At 40.1% G+C, this 23,925-nt stretch overlaps 1 protein-coding gene across 1 annotated transcript in view; it reads left to right on the top strand.

Annotated features, from left to right (window-relative positions):
* bod1l1 (biorientation of chromosomes in cell division 1-like 1) overlaps positions 1–23,925 on the top strand; it is a 66,129-nt gene that overhangs the window by 13,280 nt on the left and 28,924 nt on the right. Inside the window, exons 2-7 of the mRNA XM_048533271.2 lie at positions 5,990–6,114; positions 12,204–12,391; positions 14,264–14,812; positions 17,451–17,615; positions 21,183–21,334; positions 22,769–22,913. Coding sequence (XP_048389228.2) covers positions 5,990–6,114; positions 12,204–12,391; positions 14,264–14,812; positions 17,451–17,615; positions 21,183–21,334; positions 22,769–22,913 — 1,324 coding nt within the window. The remainder of the gene's footprint in view (positions 1–5,989; positions 6,115–12,203; positions 12,392–14,263; positions 14,813–17,450; positions 17,616–21,182; positions 21,335–22,768; positions 22,914–23,925) is intronic.

Below are 23,925 nucleotides of genomic sequence, written 5' to 3'. Positions count from 1 at the left end.
TTGTAACTCGTCAAACATTCACAATGAACTACCAACTGTTGTCCAGTTGCAGAATCAGATCAAATGTCAGGCACTGTGATACAAATTTTGCAATCACGGGCCAGTTGTGTATAGTCAATACCTTTCTTACTGTGAACAGGTGACGAGATATGCTGTTTGGTATGAGAGATAATGGGAACTGCAGATGTTGGAGAATCCGAGAAAACAAAGTGTGGATCTGGATGAACAAAGCAGGCCAAGCAGCATCTTAGGCTGCTTGGCCTGCTGTGTTCAACCAGCTCCACACTTTGCTGTTTGGTATGATCTGCCTTTGAGACTGACCCATCACTGAAATTGAGATATGCTTATTACATTGTGTCACACTGCATATAGGTTCTTCATGGCAATACCTCTACCAATCAGTCCACTTGCCAAATAGCACACTCCTCTTTTACCATACACATGTTGGTTTCTCCTCTTTATTGGTACGTCTGTGAATTGTCTTGACTGAGTGCGAGACAGTTACCTTTGATAAAAATGTGTTTTTTCAGCAGCACTCAGTCATGTAATCCAATAAAATAATTAAATAGCTAATTAGACTGCATTAAGGATAGCTGGACAGATGATGTGTCATAGCTGCAGCCTATACAAGCTCCCAGACAATAGTTTGAATCAAGAATAGTAACTGTTTCAAGTTTGAGCAGCTTTGCCTCAGAGTTTGAGCCGGAGGGTGTACTAGAAACACCGTGACATGTCATGGTGGGGCATTCTTTGAACCAAGAAGCAGTATGCATCTTAGAATCGGACCTTCTGATTCAGTCAACTTTCAGAGACAGACAGCGTTACTGTGAGTGACGCAGGTGACAGGGGCGGTGCGTAGATTCTATTTCATGGGATACTATCACCAGGACTCTAAAAGTAGGATCTATGTTGTTTGTGCACTGTGCACCCAAGCAGTACTGGGGTTGTTTTAACAAACCACATAACTAGAAAAGTACATACAGTTGTGAATGGGTTCTGTTCTGTTGTTCATTCGCGAGTTGACTTCTACATTGTAAAACAGCTGTTTATAAGTACAGGTGTTGATAGGTCAAGGACCCCCTGTATCGAGGATTTTAAATTAAACAAAGGGGCCAAAGGATCAAATTTGTGGTACATTAAAGAACCTAGATGAGATAAAAAGGAAAGGAATTAACATTGGAAATGATAATTGGATGATAGAAAGTACGAATCTAAAAGTAAATCATAGATAAAGCCAGAGGTTGCAGAAAGAATAAAGGGATAACAAAATGATATTGTATCTGAATACACCAAGCATTCAAAACAAAACTGGTGAACTGGGAGCATAAATAGGAATATGTATGATTTGTTGGCCATTACAGACACCTGCCTGCAGATGACATGGATTACCTTGAAGGCTGAATATTGAAGGAGGCAGGAAGCTAGGAAAAGGAGAAGAGGTGGTTAATGATATACAGGAATGCCCTAATTCAGGAAACCAGGGAGTGGAAACAATAGGGATAGAGGTGAGAAATGAGAAAGGAGTTACTTATGGCAGTACAGGGCCTTATCAGCAACCACACAATAAGAGTGGAGCATAAAGGAAAAAATAAGGGAGATTGTCAAAAAGAAAGGTGATAAGCATGGCCGCAGGCCCGACCAGTCCACCTCCATTGACACCCTCATCCACCTAGCCAAACTCGTACTCACCCTCAACAACTTCTCTTTCGGTTCCTCCCACTTGCTACAGACAAAGGGGGTGGCCATGGGTACCCGCATGGGCCCCAGCTATGCCTGCCTCTTTGTAGGTTACGTGGAATAATCCCTCTTCTGTACCTACACTGGCCCTAAACCCCACCTCTTCCTCCGTTACATTGATGACTGTATCGGCGCTTGTGCTCCCAAGAGGAGCTCGAACAGTTCATCCATTTCACCAACACCTTCCACCCCAACCTCAAGTACACCTGGACCATCCCCAACACATCCCTCACCTTCCTGGACCTCTCTGTCTCCATTTCGGGCAACCACCTAGAAACCGATATCCATTTCAAGCCCACCGACTCCCACAGCTACCTAGAATACACCTCCTCCCACCCACCTTGCTGCAAAAATTCCATCCCCTATTCCCAATTCCTTCACCTCCACCACATCTGCCAGGATGAGGCATTCCACTCCTGTACATCCCAGATGTCCTCGTTCTTCAAGGACCACAACATCCCCCCCACCCCCGGCAATGCATCCCCGCAATAACCACCAAAAGACAATTCCCCTCGTCCTCACATACCACCCCACCAACTTCCGGATCCAACACATCATCCTCCGACACTTCCACCATCTACAATCTGACTCCACCACCAAAGACATTTTTCCATCCCCACCCTTGTCGGCTTTCAGGAGGGACCACTCTCTCCGTGACTCCCTTGTCCACTCCACACTCCCCTCCAACCCCACCACACCCAGAACTTTCCCCTGCAACTGCAGAAGGTGCTACACTTGCCCCCACACCACACCCTCACATCCATCCCAGGACCCAAGAAGACTTTCCACATCAAGCAGATGTTCACCTGCACATCTGCCAATGTGGTACACTGCATCTGCTGTACCCGTTGTGGCCTCCTCTACATATTGAGGAAACCAGGCACAGGCTTGGGGACCACTTTGCACAACACCTACGCTCGGTCCGCAATAAACAACTGCACCTCCCAGTCATGGACCATTTCAACTCCCCCTCCCATTTCTCAGAAGACACGTCCGTCCTGGGCTTCCTGCAATGCCACAACGATGCCACCCGAAGGTTGCAGGAACAGCTACTCATATTCCGCTTGGGAACCCTGCAGCCCAATGGTATCAACGTGGATTTCACAAGCTTCAAAATCCGCCCCCCGCCGCCGCCTCTCAAAATATGCCCAGCTCATCCCCGCTTCCATAATCGGTTCTTCCTCTCACTTATCCCCTCCCTCCTTTTCCTACCTACTGACCTCATCCCGCCCCCTTGACCTGTCCATCCTCCCTGGACTGACCTATCTCCTCCCTATCTCCCCACCTACACTCACCTCTACAGGCTCCATCCCCGCCCTTTTAACTTGTCTGTCTCCTCTCAGCTCCACCTATTTTCTCCTCTATCCATCTTCAATCCGCCTCCCCCTCTCTCCCTATTTATTTCAGAACCCTCTCCCCCTCCCCTTTTTCTGAAGAAGGGTCTAGGCCCAAAACGTCAGCTTTTGTGCTGCTCAGGTGCTGCTTGGCCTGCTGCGTTCATCCAGCTCCACACTTAGTTATCTCAGTGATAAGCATGAGATTTTTTTAATCTGCATCTAATCATAATCTTCATATCTGGAAAAATTAGATGAGCCACGGTGCCTAAATGACTTCAGGGAATTTTTTTTGTGATCGTTCCTTTGGACCATATGTTCTGGAGCTAACCTAAGTACAAACTACACTAAGTTTGGTTATTGTGCAACAAGACAGGATTAATTGATCTCAAAGTGTAGATGACCCCATGTAGCAGTGGCATAATGGGATGGAATTTTATATTCAGTTTGAGGGAGATTGGAATGTGCCTGAGATTATCTTCTTAAACATTTAATAAGGGAAATTATGTGCACACAAAAGCAGACCAGGCTAAACTGAATTGTGAAATTGGATTAAAGATAGGTAAGTAGAGATGTAATGGCAGACATTAAAGGGAATGTCACCAAATGAACAAAAATAAATTCCAAAGACGAAGAAAAATTTCATGGGAATGAAGCATATAAAATTAAGGGGCACCCATTTAAAACTGAGCTGAGGCAAAATTTTTAGTCTCAGGGATCATGAATCTTCTGAACCCTTTTCCTGAAAAGAAGTGGAAGTAGTCTTTGAATACTTTGAAGGCAGACTATTGGTAATCAAGAGGTGAATGCTTAGAAGATGGGCAGGAATGTTGATCTGCAGTCTTGAGGGACTGAATGGCTCGCTCCTGTTCTTTGCCGTATGCAAGTTCCTCCCTCCCTTTTTCTCTGGTTAGGATCTACCCTGGTAGATAAAGCATAATATGGTTAATATAAGGTTATCCACATTGCTAGCAAAAACAGAAAGACAGGTTATTTTCTGAATGACAATAGATTGAGAAAGGGGGAGGTTTAGCTAGACATGGAAACCTGTACGCCTGCTGCTGAAAATGCACGTGCAGCAGGTGGTGAATGCAAATGCTGTGTTGGCCTTCATAGTGAGAGGAATTGAGCACAGGTGTAGGGAAGTCTTGCTGCAATTGTATGGGGGATTGGTGAGCCCATACCTGGTGTACTGTGAGCAGTTTTGGTCTCATTTTCTGAGGAAAGATATTCTGCCCATGGAGAGAGTGCAGCAAAGGTTTATCTGACTGACAGAACTGATACAAGAAGAGACTGGATTGGTTAAGACTGTATTGACTAGAGTTTAGAAGAATGAGGAGAGATTCCATTTAAAAACCTATAAAATTCCAACAGGACTAAACAGGATAGATGCAAGAAGGATCTTCTGGATGTCTGGGGAGTCCAAAACCAGGTGTGACTGCCTAAAGATGGAAGGGAGGCCATTTAGGACTGAGATGAGGCTATTTTTTCCACTGAGAATGATAAGCCTGTGGAATTCTCTGCCATAGAAAGTATTGAGGCCAAAACATTGAATGTTTCAAGGAGTTAGATACGGTTCTTGGGAATAAAGGGACCAAAGGTTATGAGGAGAAAGGAGGAAGAGGGTTCTACATTGGATAATCATCTATGATTATACTGAATGGCTCGAAGGGCTGAATGGTGTACTCTTGCTCCTGCTTTCAATGATTGTATGTTTCTAGTCTTCCTGGGGTACTTTTATGTATCTTGTATCTTGAAAACCTAGACAAAAGATTTGTTCATGTCTGCCACTTCCTTGTTTCCCATTATTAGTTCCAATGTCTCAGCCTCTAAGGAGCCTGTATTTACTTAACCATTCTCTTCCTTTTTTGTATTTGTAGAAGCTCTGTCTGTATTTTTACTCATATTCTCATTTTAATTTCCCTTTTATCAGTCATATGTTACAACATCTAAAATTTTCCAACCCTCTGTCTTAATCTTCAGGGTTAAAGACCCTTTTACAATCCCACTGAGAGATCTTTAATTGGGTGCACCTACTTCTCTCCCCTGCCATTGCTAAATGTGTAGTATCTGCCATTATTGCTTACCAGACCTGTCCTGTCTGTACACAGTTACCAAAACCAGAAGTTGCTGGAAAAGCTGAGTAGGTCTGGCAGTATCTGTGAAGGAAAATCAGATTAACATTTCGGGCCTGGTTCAGAATTAAAATTGAGAGTCGGGTGTCCTTTCCTCAGAACTGCCCTCTCTAGCCATGTTTCTGCAATTCTTTCTGCATGGTGTACTCTTTACAAATCACTTAATTTACCATTTTTGTTGTGGATACTATGCACATGGCTGTATCAATGGTATAAGTTTAAAAGAAAATAATTTTCTGCTTTTAATTTTATGTTCCTTTTATACTTCATTATTATCTGATTTCTGGCCATTATGTTATTTTTATTCTTTCTTTTAGTCTGTCCTTCGGTATCCATTTGTAATTTTTTCTTTAGGTTTGTTATTTCAGGCAATCCTGATCTCTCTCTCTCTGTCTGCTTTTCTGTCCCTCTCCTGCACCCTCACCCTCACCCCACAAGTATAACTTTAACTTATTTGACCTATTCCAACATTGTCTTGATGTGAATGTTCTAGTGTTGGACTGGGGTGGACAAATTCAGAAGTCACAAGACACTAGGTTAGAGTCCAGCAGGCTTGTTTTAAATCACAAGCTTTTGGAACGCTGCTTCTTTGTCAGGTGAAATCTGATGAAGGAGCAGAGCTTGAAAGTTTGTGATTGCAAATAAACCTTTTGTACTGTAACCTGGTGTCATATGACTTATAACATTGTCTTGCATTGTATTAAAGTCTGTTCTACTCATGCTGTCTAAAGCAAACAAAACGGCATGTACGCAACATAGTAAGTTGTTTTTCTTTGTTTTTAGCCTGCATATCAGAACTTACGGCAGCGAGTGGATAACTTTGTGTCCAACCATCTTGCAAGCCACACGTGGAGCCCTCATCTGAACAAGAATCAGCTAAGGAACAGTCTTAGACAGATGGTTCTACAGTAGGTGTCAGAATGCAGAAAATAATCTTTTATTACAGATTATAAAAATAAGTATTTATACAGGGTTAGGGATTTACTTAAGGAAGTTTTGTTAGAATGCCTTTGGATTTTCTTGTAGAATTGTTACACTCAGGAGCATGCTAATAATTTGTAGAAATGCCTCAAGAATAATTTGAAAAAGAAAATGAGTACTACAGGTGAATTAAGTGTTGGGCACAAGTTAGACTGACTTGAATACTATAGAACAAAACAGTTAATGTTAAAACTCATTTTCAGTTGAGGTGTTAAATTGAAGCTTATATGCATCACTAAATAAACATAATAGACCACATATACTACTAAAAAAACTGTTTTTCTGTTTCTCTGGCCAATATTTCTCTCTCGTTCTGCACTTCTTATTTGTGGCTTTTGTTGTTTGTTGGACTTTATGTAGTCAGTGGTTTGTTTTGAAGCATCTTTGGCACATCCTCTGAATTTAACACAGTGCACATTAATGCATTTTTTCTTTTGAAGTGTTAATGGATGTAAAATATTTGGCTTTTAAGCGAGCGAAGAAGCAAGATGAGGAAAGTTTGCAGCTGCACTTACAAATAGTTATTATACAGCTGGAAGGTCTATCCCTGATGTGTATGGAAGAGATAATAGACTAGTGCTGGAGGACTGCTTGTTTTAAGTTGTGACTTGTAGCTGGAAGAGGATGCAGCAAGAACATAAGGATAAAATAGAGTTTAGTCAGCAAGTATTTTGAATTTGATACATCAAAGCACAGGAGCAATAGAGGTTTGAGGGTGGGGTGCTTGGTGAATAGAATTTAGTGCAGAATACAATCTGTATGAAGGAGCTTTAATTGAGTTAGATTTGTCTGAAGATCTTCAGAGACAAATATGAAAGCTTTACTTCTGTTATTCTACTTTAGTTACCAAGCGTGTGTAAAATGATGTGCAATTTTGAAATCTGCAATCTGTAACTTGCTTATTGGAGGTTTTGTACCACCAAATGTGACAGTTTGCTAAGTTAATCCAAAAGTTAAGATGCGCCCTGTGGCATTACTACTGGAATAATTGATCTAGGATTGTATAAGGAACAAATATATCATTTCATTCATGAAAGAGAATCCTTTGTTCATCTTAAATTACCATCAAACTTTTAAAAAAAAATGCCGTTTTCCCAGTTGCCTTTCACATATAAATTCCTCTATCTCCTTTGGCCTTATTGCCTCTGCGTTTGTGGTCCAACCCTTCCAAAGAGACCACCTCTGACCATTTTATCTTATTTACCAATTACATCCCCATCCCTTTTTTAAGCACAATTTGCCTGTGGAAACATATCTTCCTGCAGCAAAAGTTTCTGCTGTTTTCATTGAAAGACCTTTAACTAAAGTAGGGATGTACAATCATGTTGTGACTGACATAATGGACCAGACTAAAACCCGCTTAAAAATATATTAAGATAGCCTAGACCCCAACTTTTTCATATTTTTGAACGCATTGTGTTCAGGATGCAATTCAACTACTACCGTTGAAGCAAAACACACTTTATTCTTAAACTATTGTTAAAATACAAACAAAAGAAAGAAGAATCGGAATAACTTAACTCTATTAAGAAACTTAACGGAATAATAGATTATTTATCTACAAAGTAGCAACGGTTCCAATATAGTAACATCCCACAAACACGCCCTTAGCAAAGACAAATTTAGTAAAACAGATTGCCCCACATGCAATTCTAGCAGCATTGAGAACCTATGTTTTTAGCTGTAAGATAACAGAATAAAGCTTCCGCATCCAGTTTCAAGATTCCTGCAATTACTGAAGGTTAAACTAAAATCCTAGATTTGTGGGAGCTTGACCCCATCCCTTTATGCTGCTTCTATTGTTTCAACTTAAGAAAAGCACAAGGCCTCTTGAGCTGTTTACTTAATTGATTGGAGCAGACTCCTCTGTACCTCTGTCTCAACCTATCTTCATTAAGTAAAAGGAGAAAATACATCTCTTAGAGCCATAGTATTGTCACATTGCTTTGCGTTATTCCCTGCCAATCTCTGCAGTATTTGACAATGTTTACCATCCCTTCTGCTCCAAAATGTTTCCTATCTCTAGTTCTTCAGGTTTGCCCATGCAGTTTTAATCTAGCGGTCTAGAGATAACCAGTCAATATCATGTATTGACTTCAGTTCATTTCTGAAAATAGTTTAGCTAATATCTCATCAAGAGGCAGAATGGGGGATTAGCTGGATAGCTCTTTTTCAAATTGATCCAACATGATGGGCAGAATGAGCAGTTCTGTAAATTTTCAATACTTCTACATGTTGTACTCAGTGCTGTCTCAACACCCTTCAACATGTTTAGATGCACCACTGTCAGACAAATTACTTCCAATGCAGCTATAATTTATGTTGAATATTGGAAAGGGTGAAATCATTTTCCATGGCCATCACTCCCTCCCCCTCCACCTGTTTGTTAGCCACTGTCATAGGCAAAAATACATCACAATTTTGGTCCTATGTTCTAGCCATCATGACCTCAGTTTAGTGATAATGGGAACTGCAGATACTGGAGAATCCAAGATAACAAAGTGTGAAGCTGGATGAACACAGCAGGCCAAGCAGCATCTCAGGAGCACAAAAGCTGATGTTTCGGGTCTAGACCCTTCATCAGAGAGGGGGATGGGGTGAGGGTTCCGGAATAAATAGGGAGAGAGGGGGAGGCGGACCGAAGATGGAGAGAAAAGAAGATAGGTGGAGAGGAGAGTATAGGTGGGGAGGTAGGGAGGGGATTGGTCAGTCCAGGGAAGACGGACAGGTCAAGGAGGTGGGATGAGGTTAGTAGGTAGGAAATAGAGGTGCGGCTTGAGGTGGGAGGAAGGGATGGGTGAGAGGAAGAACAGTTACGGAGGCAGAGACAGGCTGGGCTGGTTTTGGGATGCATGGGGGGAGGGGATGAGCTGGGTTGGTTGTGTGATGCAGTGGGGGGGAGGGGACGAACTGGGCTGGTTTTGGGATGCGGTGGGGGAAGGGGAGATTTTGAAGCTGGTGAAGTCCACATTGATACCACCGGGCTGCAGGGTTCCCAAGCGAATATGAGTTGCTGTTCCTGCATGTCCATCATGGGCCTCCTGCAGTGCCACAATGATGCCACCCGAAGGTTGCAGGAACAGCAACTCATATTCGCTTGGGAACCCTGCAGCCCAATGGTATCAATGTGGACTTCACCAGCTTCAAAATCTCCCCTTCCCCCACCGCATCCTAAAACCAGCCCAGTTCGTCCCCTCCCCCCACTGCATCACACAACCAACCCAGCTCATCCCCTCCCCCCACTGCATCCCAAAACCAGCCCAGCCTGTCTCTGCCTCCCTAACCTGCTCACCCATCCCTTCCTCCCACCTCAAGCCGCACCTCCATTTGCTACCTACTAACCTCATCCCACCTCCTTGACCTGTCCGTCTTCCCTGGACTGACCTATCTGCTCCCTACCTCCTCACCTATACTCTTTTCTCTCCATCTTCGGTCTGCCTCCCCCTCTCTCCCTATTTAATCCAGAACCCTCAACCCATCCCCCTCTCTGATGAAGGGTCTAGGCCCGAAACATCAGCTTTTGTGCTCCTGAGATGCTGCATGACTTAGTTTATTTCTGTTTCTGTCCTAATTCTGACCATAACTCTTCTTCTGCTGAAATCTTTGCTCAGCCAAGTCATGCGGCCTTCTCCACAAATTCTAGTGTATGGGAAAATAAGCTGCATGTCATTTGTCAAAATTCTACTTGCCTGGCTCTCTGTCAACAGTGCATTCAATTTCAGCTCAAAAGCTAAATAATATGGATGCTGCAGAATGTCGATAAACATTACTGAATGATTTTATTTCTATGCCTAAAGGTGCTGTGCATCTCCTGTGTTTACTTTAACAAATTCTTTAACTTGTTTTGAGCAATCTGTTATCCACGTCCATGATCTAATCACGGACTTGCACCATTACACTATTCTTCTCTGCTATATGCCCATGAACAGCTGGCCCTCTGTCTTTGGCTATTTCTACATTATCCTCAATTGCTGCTTTGGCTTTTCTCTAGGTGACAAAGTTTTCAACTGTGGGGCTTTTTGTCAAAGCTCAGAAGTCAGACGACACCTGGACATAGTCAAACATGTCAATTTGAAATGACAGGCTATCGGACTGTTGCCCTTTCGTCAGGTGAAGTGAGACAGTAGCACACAGGCACAGAATTTATAGGCAAAGCATAAAAAGAGTATACAAAGTGGAGTGTCGATATTATTTGGCCTGACGGCACTCTACTTTGTATGATCTTTTGATCACTTTGCCTATAAATTCTGTGCCTGTGTTCTTCTCTGTCCTTTCATCAGGTGAATTGAGAATGCCCCAAAGGCTTGTAATCTCCCCTTCCCCTACTGCATCCCTAAACCAGCCCAGTTCGTCCCCTCCCCCCACTGCACCACACAACCAGCCCAGCTCTTCCCCCCCCCCCACCCACTGCATCCCAAAACCAGTCCAACCTGTCTCTGCCTCCCTAACCGGTTCTTCCCCTCACCCATCCCCTCCTCCCACCCCAAGCCGCACCCCCAGCTACCTACTAACCTCATCCCACCTCCTTGACCTGTCCGTCTTCCCTGGACTGACCTATCCCCTCCCTACCTCCCCACCGACACTCTCTCCACCTATCTTCTTTACTCTCCATCTTCGGTCCGCCTCCCCCTCTCTCCCTATTTATTCCAGTTCCCTCTCCCCATCCCCCTCTTTGATGAAGGGTCTAGGCCCGAAATGTCAGCTTTTGTGCTCCTGAGATGCTGCTTGGCCTGCTGTGTTCATCCAGCCTCACATTTTATTATCTTGGAATTCTCCAGCATCTGCAGTTCCCATTATCTCTGATTTCAAATAAGCCTGTTGAACTGTAACCTGGTGTCATCTGACTTCTGATCTTGTCCACCTTAGTCCAACACTGGCACCTCCACATTGTCTTTAATAAAAAGCCACGTTGTAGAAAATCCTTTTCACGTATTATTGAAATGATTTTGCTGGCACTGTAAATGCAATCCATAAAGCAAATACTTTGCATGAAAATAGATAAGTTGTCGTGACTTACCTCTGAGCCAGGAGGTCCACGTTCAAGTTGCCCCCACTCCAGGGGTGTGTAATTACATCTAGGGTCCTAGACTCAGAGAGGTACAACGTAGAAACAGACCCTTCAGTCCAACTTGTCCAAGCTGACCACATATCTTGATAAATCTAGTCCCATTTGGCCCATATCCCTCTCGACCCTTCCTATTTGTATACCCATCCAGCTGCCTTTTAAACGTTGGCATTGTATCAGTCTTCACCACTTTGTCTGGCAGCTTATTCCATACATGCACCACCCTCTGCGAGATAATGTTACCCCTTAGGTCCCTTGTAAATCTTTACCCTCTCTCCTTAAATCTATGCCCTCTAGTTTTGGATTCCCCCACCTTGGGGAAAAGACCTTGTCAATTTACCCTGTCCATGCTCCTTATTATTTCATAAACCTCTACAGGGTAAACCCTCAGTCTCCGCTGCAGGGAAAATAACCCCAGCTATTCAGTCTCTCCCTGTAGCTCAAACCCTCCAACCCTGGCAACATCCTTTATAAGTGTTTTCTGAACCCTTTCAAATTTCACAACATCCTGCCTGGCAGTGAAACCAGAACTGCACACTGTATTCTGGTAGTGGTCTAACCAATGTCCTGTACAGCTGCAGCATGATCTCACAACTCCTATACTCAAAACAATGACCAATAAAGGCAAGCGTACCAAACACCACCTTCACTTTCCCATCTACCTGCAGCTTCATTTTCAAGGAACTATGATCCTGCACTCCAAGGCCTCTTTGTTAAGCAACACTCCACAGGTTGATGCGAGAATATCTGAACATATGTAGCTTGCATTGCTAGTGGCCTTCATGTTTAATAAGGACGTATGAATATCTTTATTCCGTTTTAATTAGGAAATGTGATTGAAAACATGCATACGCTTTGATTTATTAAAATTAAAAGCATGAAAACAATGGGCACTATGCATGATACATTGTGATAGATTATTCTGGGAAATCATCTTTTGTCATTTTATAGATCGGGTATGCTGGAGGTTGGTGTTGACAGGATCATTTCTCAAGTCGTGGATCCAAAGATAAATCACATATTCCGGCCTCAGGTTGAGAAAGCCGTTCATGAGTTTTTAGCAACTTTGGATCGGAAAGAAGAGCCTACTGCTGTGAGCCTTGTGCCGAACTCTGAGAAGTCAGAGCCAACAACTCCAGGTAATACCTGAAAAACTAACGTGGTTGGTCCTTATTGTTTTATCCAAAAGGTGGTTTTCAAAGATCTTTATGAGATTCATGAACAGTGTATTTATCATTTATCATTTTGATGAAATGTTACTGTCTTGAGAGTTGGGATTTATGCATTTAGTGTAAACTTTTCCAAGAAATGAAAAATGATTTTAAAAAACTGCAAATTATAGAGAAAGAAATGAGCAGTGCATTGCATTTATGGTGATCAGAGATGTCACCCATGCAGGTAAATGTAAACCATATTTTGAGTAAAATGTTATCTTAGTGATTGATTTGTATCTCTAATAATGTTAATGCCTGTGTACAAAAAATCCTGCCTGGTTTGCATTATTTTACAAATATAACATGGTTCAATTGGATAAATCTTGTGAATCTTTCAGAATCTTGCGAATAAACATTCCTATTACCATAGTGTTATTGTAGATGATGCTTCCATCTTTAAGTAAAACAGGTCAATCTGGACTTCGGAATAAAAATAATGGTGATGCTATCATTGCTCGCTGGTGTTAATGAATAAATTGAACAGTTCTAGCAGCTGCACATGCACTGTTAGATGTGGAAATTATGGAATTGCTATCTAAGTTGTTCTGCTGTTCCTGAAGCTTTACAATATGTCATTGAGACGCTCCGCATTCAAATTTATGGAAGAGTGTGAATTTGGAGTACTTATGATATAGATATTCAGGAAGCATGCCAGAAAATGTTAGGTTTTGTCTATGGGGTGATAAGTCTTACTATTACGAAGACGCTTCACACGTAAGATTGCTCGGAAGACTTGGAAAAAGGATTTCATTCCAAGTTTTGTAACCTAAGTTGAGTGGTTTTCCTTGAGAGGTAATTGAAAGGAGACTGTGGACATTTGCCTTTTTTTTCCAATAAGGCTTCCTAGAAATCACATAACTGGTGAGGTCTAGGCCCGAAACGTCAGCTTTTGTGCTCCTGAGATGCTGCTTGGCCTGCTGTGTTCATCCAGCCTCACATTTTATTATACTGGTGATAACCTCTTGTTTTGCTCTTGACCCTATTAGGGTTGGGTTTGAACAGTAACTGTCTTGAAAAGGTTTGTTTTTTATTTGATTCATTTGGAAGCTGAGTTGGAAGAAAGCTTGTTACTCATCTCTCTTGAGTAAACTGTGTCCGCCAGACTTCAGACACATTTGTGCCAATTTAGTGATTTGACCACATTTGCTTGAACATCGGAGCACCAGACTTTGGAAGATCTTCCAACTTATCCTTTTTTCTTCAAGAATAAGCCATTAACTATAGTGTTGCTTTTTCAGAAACATTAACTTAGCATGCCTGGCAGTAGCTGTGAAGAGAAAGCAGAGTTTCTCCAGCAATTTCTGTTTTTGTTTCAGATCTTCAGCATTCACAGTTTTTTGTTGTTTTTTTACCCTATAGTTGTTCCTTGCTAGGAAGTTTAATGTCCTTCCATAGACTGCCTCAAAGCTAAACTTTACCATCAGCAACACACTATTTTGTTTCTATGCCATTTAGTTTCATCAACCGCTCTAGCAGCGGAGTGAAAAGCACAAGATGTCCTCCATCTTTTCCTGGCAAGTACAGAAATGCATTGCAACCTTAAATGATCATACCTTGTCATGATAACTTGGATAAAAAATGGATAAGATAGTGCTGCATGTTCTATTACCTCCTTCTGAGTGCCGTTTAACTGCTGCTCCCTCTGTTCAGTTCAAGTCTAAATGCTGTATTTCAATTACTGCTTTTTTTTTCCAATGCACTGTATTCTTAACAATTAAAATTATTTATATGGTGTATTAAATATAATTTTATCATTTCCAATACCATTGGATTACACTTAGTGTTTTCAACTTGCAGGTCTTTTATCCGTTGGTCCGAGTACAAGCAAAGCTGATGATGCTCTTTCTATTCTGGACACAATAACCTCACTTAATCAGGAAGCCAGTGCAGCCAGGTCTACAGTAGAAAACTCATCTAATAAGAATGGGGAAAAGACCTCCAAGAAAAACCTTACTTCGGAATTTAAGACTCAACAAAGTTTTGATTTGGGAATGGAGAAAGATCACACTACTGAAGAAATAGAAAAGCTTGTATTGGAAACAAAAATAGATGATGGAAGGATTTGTTCTAAGTCAGAAGGCTCAATTAATGTTTTGATGCCTGAGAAGGACTTTGAGGAAAAGAAGGAAACGCCTGAGATCATAGAGGAATGTGTTGAAGATATGAATGCAATAAAGGACAAAATTGATAAGGTGGATAAGAAGGATGTGGTTGTTTTAAGAAGGGATGAATATTTTGGACTTTCTAAAGAGGAAAGAAGAGGAAAGGGAAAAGAATGTGAATCTGTGAAATACATCACTGCAGCTCTAACTATTAAGCAGAAAGCCAAGGAAAACTTGAAGAAAGGTAATGTGAATTCTTTATTCTAGTTTGCACTAGCAGACGTTTTTATAACTCAGCGCACATTTTGCTTAATGTGCATGCGGCTAAAGCAGGTAATTGGTAAAATACCGGTGAGTACCTAGTAATAAAGCATGCTTTAAAATACAAGGGGACAACAAAATGTAGAGCTTATTTTCTAAACTGAAAATTTAAAAAGGTTTGAGTCAATGTGTACAGAAAAAATGAATTTGTTCAAATTTCACAAATAATTTTGTACATATCCTTTGGTTTACTTAAGTATGCGTCTTTCTGTTTCCAGTGGATACATGCACTTCCAATACATATGCCAAAATCTGTCTTTCCCATGTAGACAGTATTGTTTTACAAGGCATTGCAGGCAGAATTGTTAATTATTGATTAATTGGTGACATATCTGCACTGATTATTTCTAACGAATAATTTTTACACTAATAAAGTATTACCAAACAGAAGGGGTTCGATTATTTATATATTTAACTATGCAATGTATTGTGAATAAAGTTTGAGGTGGAGACGCAAATTGTTGTGGGGCTATTTGACCTAGATATGCTTATATGCTGCAAGTAAATTAATAAAACTCCAGCAGTGGCACTAAGTGGACTTTGATGACATCCGTCAAAGAATACTGAGGAGAGTTGTACGAGAAATGAGCTTTTACCTTATCTTTCAATCATTTTTTGATGCACGGTTCCTAAAGTGACACGTCTGCTCAGGTGTTCATTCAGGATAGTTGACATGTGAAAAGCAGTGTGTGACAGATTTAGTGCAGCTGCTTAGGAATTAACACTGTATTGATAAAGGAAATGCAGTGGTTTTCATATCTGTGATTTTCAAAGGACGTTTGAAGTGTGAAGCTTGCTAATTAATTAGTCTGCACAGTAATAAAGGGAACATGGTGGCCACCTAGATAGAGAGTTGGTTAAAGAACAGAACCAGACCAGTGGTAATGAATATTTTTAACACTGGAGAGATGTAAAGGTAGTGAAACCTAGTAATTAGCATTTAACTTATTTTCCTTCTCAATGAGTGATCTAGACTTGGATCTAGGAGGTATAGAATTAATTTTTGATAGTTGGAACTTGCTTAACTGTAAAATAGCGCATAAATTGATTAAGAGGCAGGTAAACCCATCATGAAAATAAATTAATGCACCCTTTTTAAAATAAGATGTTAAAGTCTGCAGAAGAGATTCAGTAAAATTGTCAATTATGTTTCATAAAAGAGAAATTCAGAATCTACACCAACAGTCAGCATTTAAAACTAAACCTTTAATTTGGTCCATCTACTTATCATTGCATGTATTAATTTTTTTTATATTTGCCACGGTGTCTCGGTGGTTAGCACTGCTACCTCACGGCACCAAGGACCCGGATTTGATTCCATCCTTGTGCGACTGTCTGTTTGGAGTTTGCACATGCTTCCTGTGTCTGCATGGGTTTCCTCTGGGCCCCCCACTTTCCTCCCACAGCCCAAAGATGTGCAGGCTGAGTGGATTGGCCATGCTAAATTACCATAGTGTTCAGGGATGTGTAGATTGGATGGGTTATATGGGGATAGGTCTGGGTGGGATGTCTGACGTTTGGTGTGGATTTGTTGGACTGAAGGGTCTGTTTCCACACTCTAGGAATTCTATGATTGCCTATGATTATGCTTCTAACCTGTAATTTGACTATAGTCTTATTGCCCCTTGAGTTCATTTTGTTTGTGTTGGTGGCAATTAAGAGTTCATCACCAGCCACATTTTATAATATGACACTCATGCCTTTCTGATCTGGGAGGGTTCTTTTATACTAGTTTCTTTCTATCTACCGCTATATTGATCTATGCCGAGACGTTCGTTTCAGTTCCATGTATTGTTAGCTTTGCCATATGTGTTTTATGTGATACCTTATTGCATGCTTTTGAATATTCAGACAAACTACATTCATTGTATTTTTTTAACATCTACTACTGCAAATAATTATTAAATTGCTCAAACTTGACCTGCAATTTAGAAATCTATGCTTCTTGTCCCTGAATAACTAATTGGCCTATAATTTTCTGGTTCCTCCTTGCTGTGTTCATTGTGAGGAGTCACAGCAGGCACTCTTGAGCTCAATTTTCTATTCTGTAAACTTCTGGGAAAATTCTAGTTGGTGCCTTCATTTTTTTTTGGATACTGGATGTAAGTCCAAGCTCCTGTGATTTGTCTCTATGAGCATTAACCTCACATATTACCTGTACACCCACCTCTGGCAATTCTACAGTCTTGTATCCATCAACTGTTTAAAAACCTGGCGTGTTTCATTTCTGCCATTGCCTCTTGCTTCAATTCTTGTTAACTGGCCTACCCCATATTGGACATGCTCTGCATAGTTAGTTACTTTGTAAAATGAGTAGAGTACTAAATTTTAACATTTCAGAACCATGACTGGTTGCAGTATCGGTATAATACATTATCTGCTGTCCATTGCTCCAGGAAGGTGGTTTACATTTGCAGTTTTTAAAAATGTAATTGAGGGAAAGATGAAGCAAAGGACAAGATATATGCAAAGCTGTCCAACAAAGTTTATTGGAAATTAGTTTCTAAGAAAAATTTCACATTGTTGGAATTTTAATGTTAAACTACTTTGTTATTTTTCAGAATATTCTTTGGACGATTCTGATTTTGAAGGCCTTAGTGACATCACTGTTAGTTCAGTCCATACCAGTGATCTTTCATCTTTTGATGTGGATGATGATGAAGAGGAGGAGGGTGAAGTTATGGCTTCTGACAGCACTGAAGAAGACCAGGATCAAAGTTCAGAAGGTACTGCATCTATCATCAATAACTTGTATTGTTCAACAGATTTAAAATGAACCAAGATGAACAAAAGATTAAGGTATGTAGTCGCAGCATAAGTGCAAAGAGATAATTTATTTCACATTTGGCGTCAAGTTCATGAACACCAGCCTGCAAAAATTAATATTTTAGCTGTAGATAATCCATCAAAAATGAAAATTAAATAATATTTATTTTAGTCACAGCTTATTCTTGAGTACCTGTTTCGGGGGTAGTGCAAAGCTTAATCAGCTTATTTTGAAAGAACATATGTGTAGTCTCTGTATTTTCTGATTTTATTGCTTGAGTATTACATCATGTAACTCCATAAATTTAAAGTAAGATTGTAAAACTGATTTAAAAATTATCTTACTATGAAAACGTGTTGGATCTTGTAAAGAACTACTTAGTATGTAATAGAATTTATGTCAAAGTAAGTCTTGCTTAGATTCACCACTTGGGTTAAAATAGCAGAAAGGTTTTGCTAATATCAAAAGGAGAGTCATTAAGGAAATTTTTCATCATAAACATTCTGCATCTTGAAAAAATGGCATTGGGAAAGACGTACAGTAGTATCATCAAATAATGACAGCACAGAAAGAGGCCATTTGATCTGCACTGGCTTTCTACAGAAGCAATTTATAATTCCCCTCCCTGTCCTCGCTGAAATCTGCATTTTCTCTCTTTCAGGTGTTTACCCTGTTCTCATTTTCGAAAGCCACAATTCAATTTGTCTCCACCACCCTTTGAAGAACTGCATTCTATTTCTTAACCAGACATTGTATTAAAAAATGTCATTCATTCTATTGTCTTTGATTTTTCTGCCAATCATTTTAAATCTGTATCTCTTTCTAGGCCCTTCATGATCTTCAACAAATCTGTCAAATGTCTACTTCTCTAAAGATAACCACACTAAATTTCCCAGTTTTTCTACATAACTCAAGGTTCTCGTCCCTGGAACCATCTTTTCTGCACCTTCAAAAAACCATTGCATCCTTCACAAAGTGACCATAACCGAAAACAATGCACCATTTAAAGCAAATCAACTTTTTAAAGAAAAATATTAATTCCAATATTCTTGGTGTTGTACTGTGCTGACCCTACTTATAGATTCAGGATCCTATATGTTTATGAGCTCAGGAACCTACTCTGCCATCTTCAGTGATTTCTGCACACACACCTACAGGTTTCTCTGTTCCTGCACCCCCTTTAGAATTGTACCTGCTATTTTATATTGTTTCTCCTCATCTTTTGTATGCACATATGCCACTTTACAGTCATCTGCATTAAATTGCAACTCACATCAGTCTGGTCATTTCATCAACCCGTTTGTGCTTTTGAATTCTTTTGCTATTCTACAGTTAAGTACTTGTAACTTGTGGGTAATCTGCAAATTTTGAAGCTGCGCCTTGTACCCCCAGGTTTAAATCATTGATAAATGCTAATAGCAATGATCTTAGCACTGAACTCTGGGAATCTCTTGTTTACCGTTCTTCAGTTGCAAAAGCAACCATTTATCAATGCTATTCCTTTTCATTTCACAAACTTTGTTTCTGTTTTATTCCCCATGCTTACCTTAACCCTATTGCTGAAAACCATATGATTTGGGACTTCATCGAACACTGTTTGCAAGTTCATTTACAGCATGCTAATTGCATTACCTCCTCTGTTTCCTCAGCACAAAAATATTTAATAACTCAGTCAAGTTATTTAAACATTAAGTTGTTAAAATAATTGGAACATTTTATGACGAAGTATTTCTCTGATTGCTTTGGATAAGTTATGTCAACTGTTTTCGTAAGAAATATATATATTTTTAAAAATCTGCCTTTTGTTTGGAATAAATGAAGCACTTAAAATAGTGTCTGTCAACATTTTTGTTTTTTGTTACCAAAATTATACAGGCTCCTGTTAAACCAATTCGGGATTTTGTGACTAGTTTTAGGCCATGTATCTAATGAAAGATGTGCTGGCATTGAAGGGGGTCTAGAGGAGGTTAACAAGAATGATCCTGCAAATGAAGGGCTTATCATGTGAGGAGCAGTGGAGGACTCCGGGTCTGTACTTGATAGAATTTAGAAGGATCTCCCAGAAACTTAGCAAAAAATGAGAGGTCTAGATAAAGTGGACACAGACAAGATGTTTTCACTAGTTAGAGAGACTAGGACCAGAGGTGTAACCTTACAGTAAACGGAAAACCCTTTCAAACAAAGATACGAAGGAATTTCTTCAATTAGAAAATGATGATTCTGTGAGACTTGTTGTCACAGAAAGTTGTGGAAGCTTAGTCATTGAGTGCTTTTAAGATAGGTTCTTGATTAGTATGGAGATCAAAGATGACGAGGACAAGGCAGAAGAATGAGGTTGAGAAATATATCAGAAATACTTGAATGGTGGAGCACGCTTGTGGGCTGAAGGGCTTAGTTCTGCTATTATAGCTTATGGTCTTATGATATCTGAAAACCAAAAATATCCTTCATCCAAAAAATAGTTGGTCCTAATGTTTTCGGATAAAGAATTTCAAACTGCATACTCCATCTGCCAACTTGCTGCCCGCTCCTTTGACCTTTCTGTATCTCTTTGCAGCATTTCTTTCCTCCCAGCTTGCATTCATTCCAACTTGCTTTGTATCCTCAGCAAACTTGGGTATATTAGACTTGGTCTCTGCTTCCAAGGGACCAGTATTTGCTTTAATTATGCTTATTCTTTTTATACACTCATAAAAGCTCTTGCAGTCAATTTTTATTTCCCTTACTAGTTTAGATTCATTCTTTTTATCCCTTTTCAGCATTTTTGGACATCCTTTGCTGGCTTTGAAAACACTTTGATCCTCAGGCTTAGTAATCTTTGTAACAATATAAGCTTTGATTTTGAATTAATAACGTCCTCAACTTGCCTTTCAAACCAGAGATGGATCTTTTGTACTGATGGGCCAAAAGGCCTGCTTCCACACTGTAAGGAAACTGTGATATGTACACTGCCTCTCCTCTCCTCACAGTGATAAAATAATCTGTTGAGTTGATCATGAATTTGCACAATCAATTTTGCATGTGCAACTGCCAATAGAAACCAAAAGCATAAAGACAGTACAGAATTGTGTATAACATTTCCATTTTCGCTTTAAATAGTAGCACATTTACACCTGAAATTGAATCCCTTAAATGTCCTTAAAGATACTGTGGTATATTGTGCATTTTAGACATACTGCATCAGTAATTGTATATAAGCAAGAATGCCAAAATCCATTTAATTGATAAAAATAAGTTTCAAGTTATTAGATGCGTAAATAATTTGTTGTCACAAGTCGTTTATTAGGGAACACCTGAAATTAAGCACCCACCATGTAGTAATCCCTTCACTCACTCAAAGAGACAGCACGTCCGATGAAAGTCCAAATGAGGGTCAATTCCAGTATAAAGCAGTGGTATGCTGCTCCATGTTCAACCATCTCATGAGTATGGTACATTGTACTGAGGCTGATGGAGTCAGGAAGCTGAAGAGAAAATAAAGTAAATAATTTTGGACAGGCTTTCATCAAATCTTGTCTTTATTTAGAAAAAGATACTAAATCAGGAACAAACGAGGACCAAAAGGAGAGCAGAGCAAAACCTGTGCGACATCCATATGTCCACAAACCGTTTCTGTATTCAAAGTATTATAGTGATTCGGATGATGAAGAAACGGTAGTTCAACGTCGACAGTCAATCGTAAGTTTGAGCTATTCCTTTTTCCTGTTGCTAGTTTGAAAGTTTATACTTTGAATTAGGGGTGTGGAATGAATGAGCCAATTAGATGAAGTGATTGAAGTTTATATTTTATTTTTGTGTTATTTGTATGTTAGATAATTGATTTCCTGAAATTACTGGCTTTGACAATGAGCTCAATTTTTTGCAGACCTGGAGTGATTTGCTAATTTATTATTTTATCTGTTATTGATTTGGTTATTGCACTGTCATGTTTAATCATTCCCAGCCACTTTGTTTGCAAATGGGGATTCCAGTCTAACAGAAACATTAAAATATTGGATAGTACTGAACAGGTTTGGTAGCATCTGTGGAGAGGGAAATAGTGTTACAATTTCAGGTTGATGATTTTTTTTCAGAGCAAGGAATGTTAGAAATGTACCAAAGTTGGGGCGTACTAGCATAGCACGAAAGGGAAAGCCGATGATAGGATGGAAGTCAAGGGAATATAGCTGATAAAAGGTGATGTGAGGCAAAAGCATGCTAATAGCTCATAACACAAGGCGCTGTCTGGTCCAAAACGATGTAAAGTGCCTCGTGGAGAGATGAGATGCTGTTTCTTAAGGTCAAGGACAAGAATTCAGAATGAGAAGATGAATGAAAGTGGCAGGAGCCGGAAGCCCTTGGTATGCCTGTGGACTGAACAGACCTTCCCTTTTGTTCTCCTCCCCTGCTGTACCCATGTCCCCGACTTTGTACTCGCTTAAAACATGTTAAATCTCCAGGTTTTCCCAGACAAAAGGTACTAGACCAGCAAAGTTAACTCTGCCTCTTCCCATGAGTGTTGCCTGAGAGATTGCCAGCACTTTCTATCTTATTTGATTTCCGGCTTCTGAGCTGCTTTCCTTGGCATTCCATCTGTTACTCTGTGAGACAACAGTTGTGAAATTCACTCATTGTCTGTGATTTATTTGTCACTGCATTACTGAGAAATATTTGGAAAATAATGCTGAGATATTAATCTAAGATTGTGCAAACTGAAGTATAGGAACCATGAATGCTACAGGTGCTTTTTTCATACTAATCTCATGATGTCTGGAACCAGTTAAATTGTGCTAGACATATTTAATTTAAAACTAATTTATGCTTGAGCTTCAAATGCTCAACAACAAAGCATTACTGGTTTCACTTTCGACAAGTTTGGAACATAAGGCTACATCCATTGATAGGAAAGCATTTTGTCCACTTAGTGTGCAAGGCACGAATCATAAATAACAATTACAACATAAACCAGTACGAAAATATCCAAACAAATGATAAAATCAGATGGCAGCCATGTAACAAGCACTACTATGAACAGAATTTATGAGGGAATGATAGAGCTTTCCTGCCAATTTTCAACCATCACTGGGAGCATACTAGATATAATTGAAATGCTGTTACCGTCTATTTATGCAGGCAAAACAAAAAGCAGAGCGGTTACTCAGGCGGCAGTGGAACAGGGAAAGGGGAGATGATAAGCATAAACAGGTGGAAACTGATAAAGACAGACCACCAAAAGAAAGGTGCAGTGATGAAGAATGTCACCAAACACTGCAAAAAGGTAGTTAACACTAATTCAAAGTTGCAAATGGTGTACTTGTGCATTTACTCTCCAACGTTAAATGGTTATTGCATATTTCCCCAACAATTAAATCTGGTTTAATGTGTTTTATTAACGAAATCTTTCATAGAGCCATAGAGTTGCACATCATGGGAAACAGACCCTTCAGCCCAACTCGTCCGTACAGACCAGATATCCTAAACAAATCTAGTTCCTTTTGCCAACATTTGGCCCATATCCTTCTCAGCCCTTCCAATTCATTTACCCCCTCCAGATGCCTTTTAAATTTGATAATTGTACGAGCCTCTACCACTTAGTCTGGCAGCTCATCTCATACACACACCACTCTTTGCATGAAAATATTGCCCCCCAAGTCCCTTTTTAAATCTTTCCCCTTCGCATTAAACCTATCCCCTCTAGTTTTGGACTCCCCCACTGTCAGAGAAGAGACCTTGGCTTTCACCCTATTCATGCCCCTTATGATTTTATAAATTTCTATAAAGTCACCCCTCAGCTCCAGGGAAAATTGACCCAGACTATTCAGCCTCTCCCTATCGCTCAAACCCTGCAGCCCTGGTAACAGCCTTGTAAATCTTTTCTGAATCCTTTGGAGTTTCATAACATCCTTCCTATAGCAAGGAGACCAGAATTGCATGCAGTATTCCAGAAGTGGCCTAATCAATGTCTTGTACAGCCACAACATGGCCTCCCAACTCCAATACTCCATGCACTGACTAATAAAAGGTGAGCATGCCAAGTGACTTCCTTACTATCCTATCTACCTGAGACTCCACTCTCAAGGAACTATGAACTTGCACTCGGTTAATATGTATGTAGTCAAACTGTTTAGAAATTTTTCCCTCAAAAGTGTACTCATATTCCTGTTTTCTTATCAGAATTCCCTGCACATGGCAACCTCTGAAATCAATAACCCCATCAAACTGGCTAAAGGCTCTGGAATAAATTGAATGCTTCAACCAGTGTTGAAAGCATTGTCTTTTCTCGTTAGTTA

Source organism: Stegostoma tigrinum, chromosome 1, assembly GCF_030684315.1.
Source record: "Stegostoma tigrinum isolate sSteTig4 chromosome 1, sSteTig4.hap1, whole genome shotgun sequence".
NCBI lineage: Eukaryota > Metazoa > Chordata > Chondrichthyes > Orectolobiformes > Stegostomatidae > Stegostoma > Stegostoma tigrinum.
This window is presented reverse-complemented; position numbering and strand designations above follow the sequence as displayed.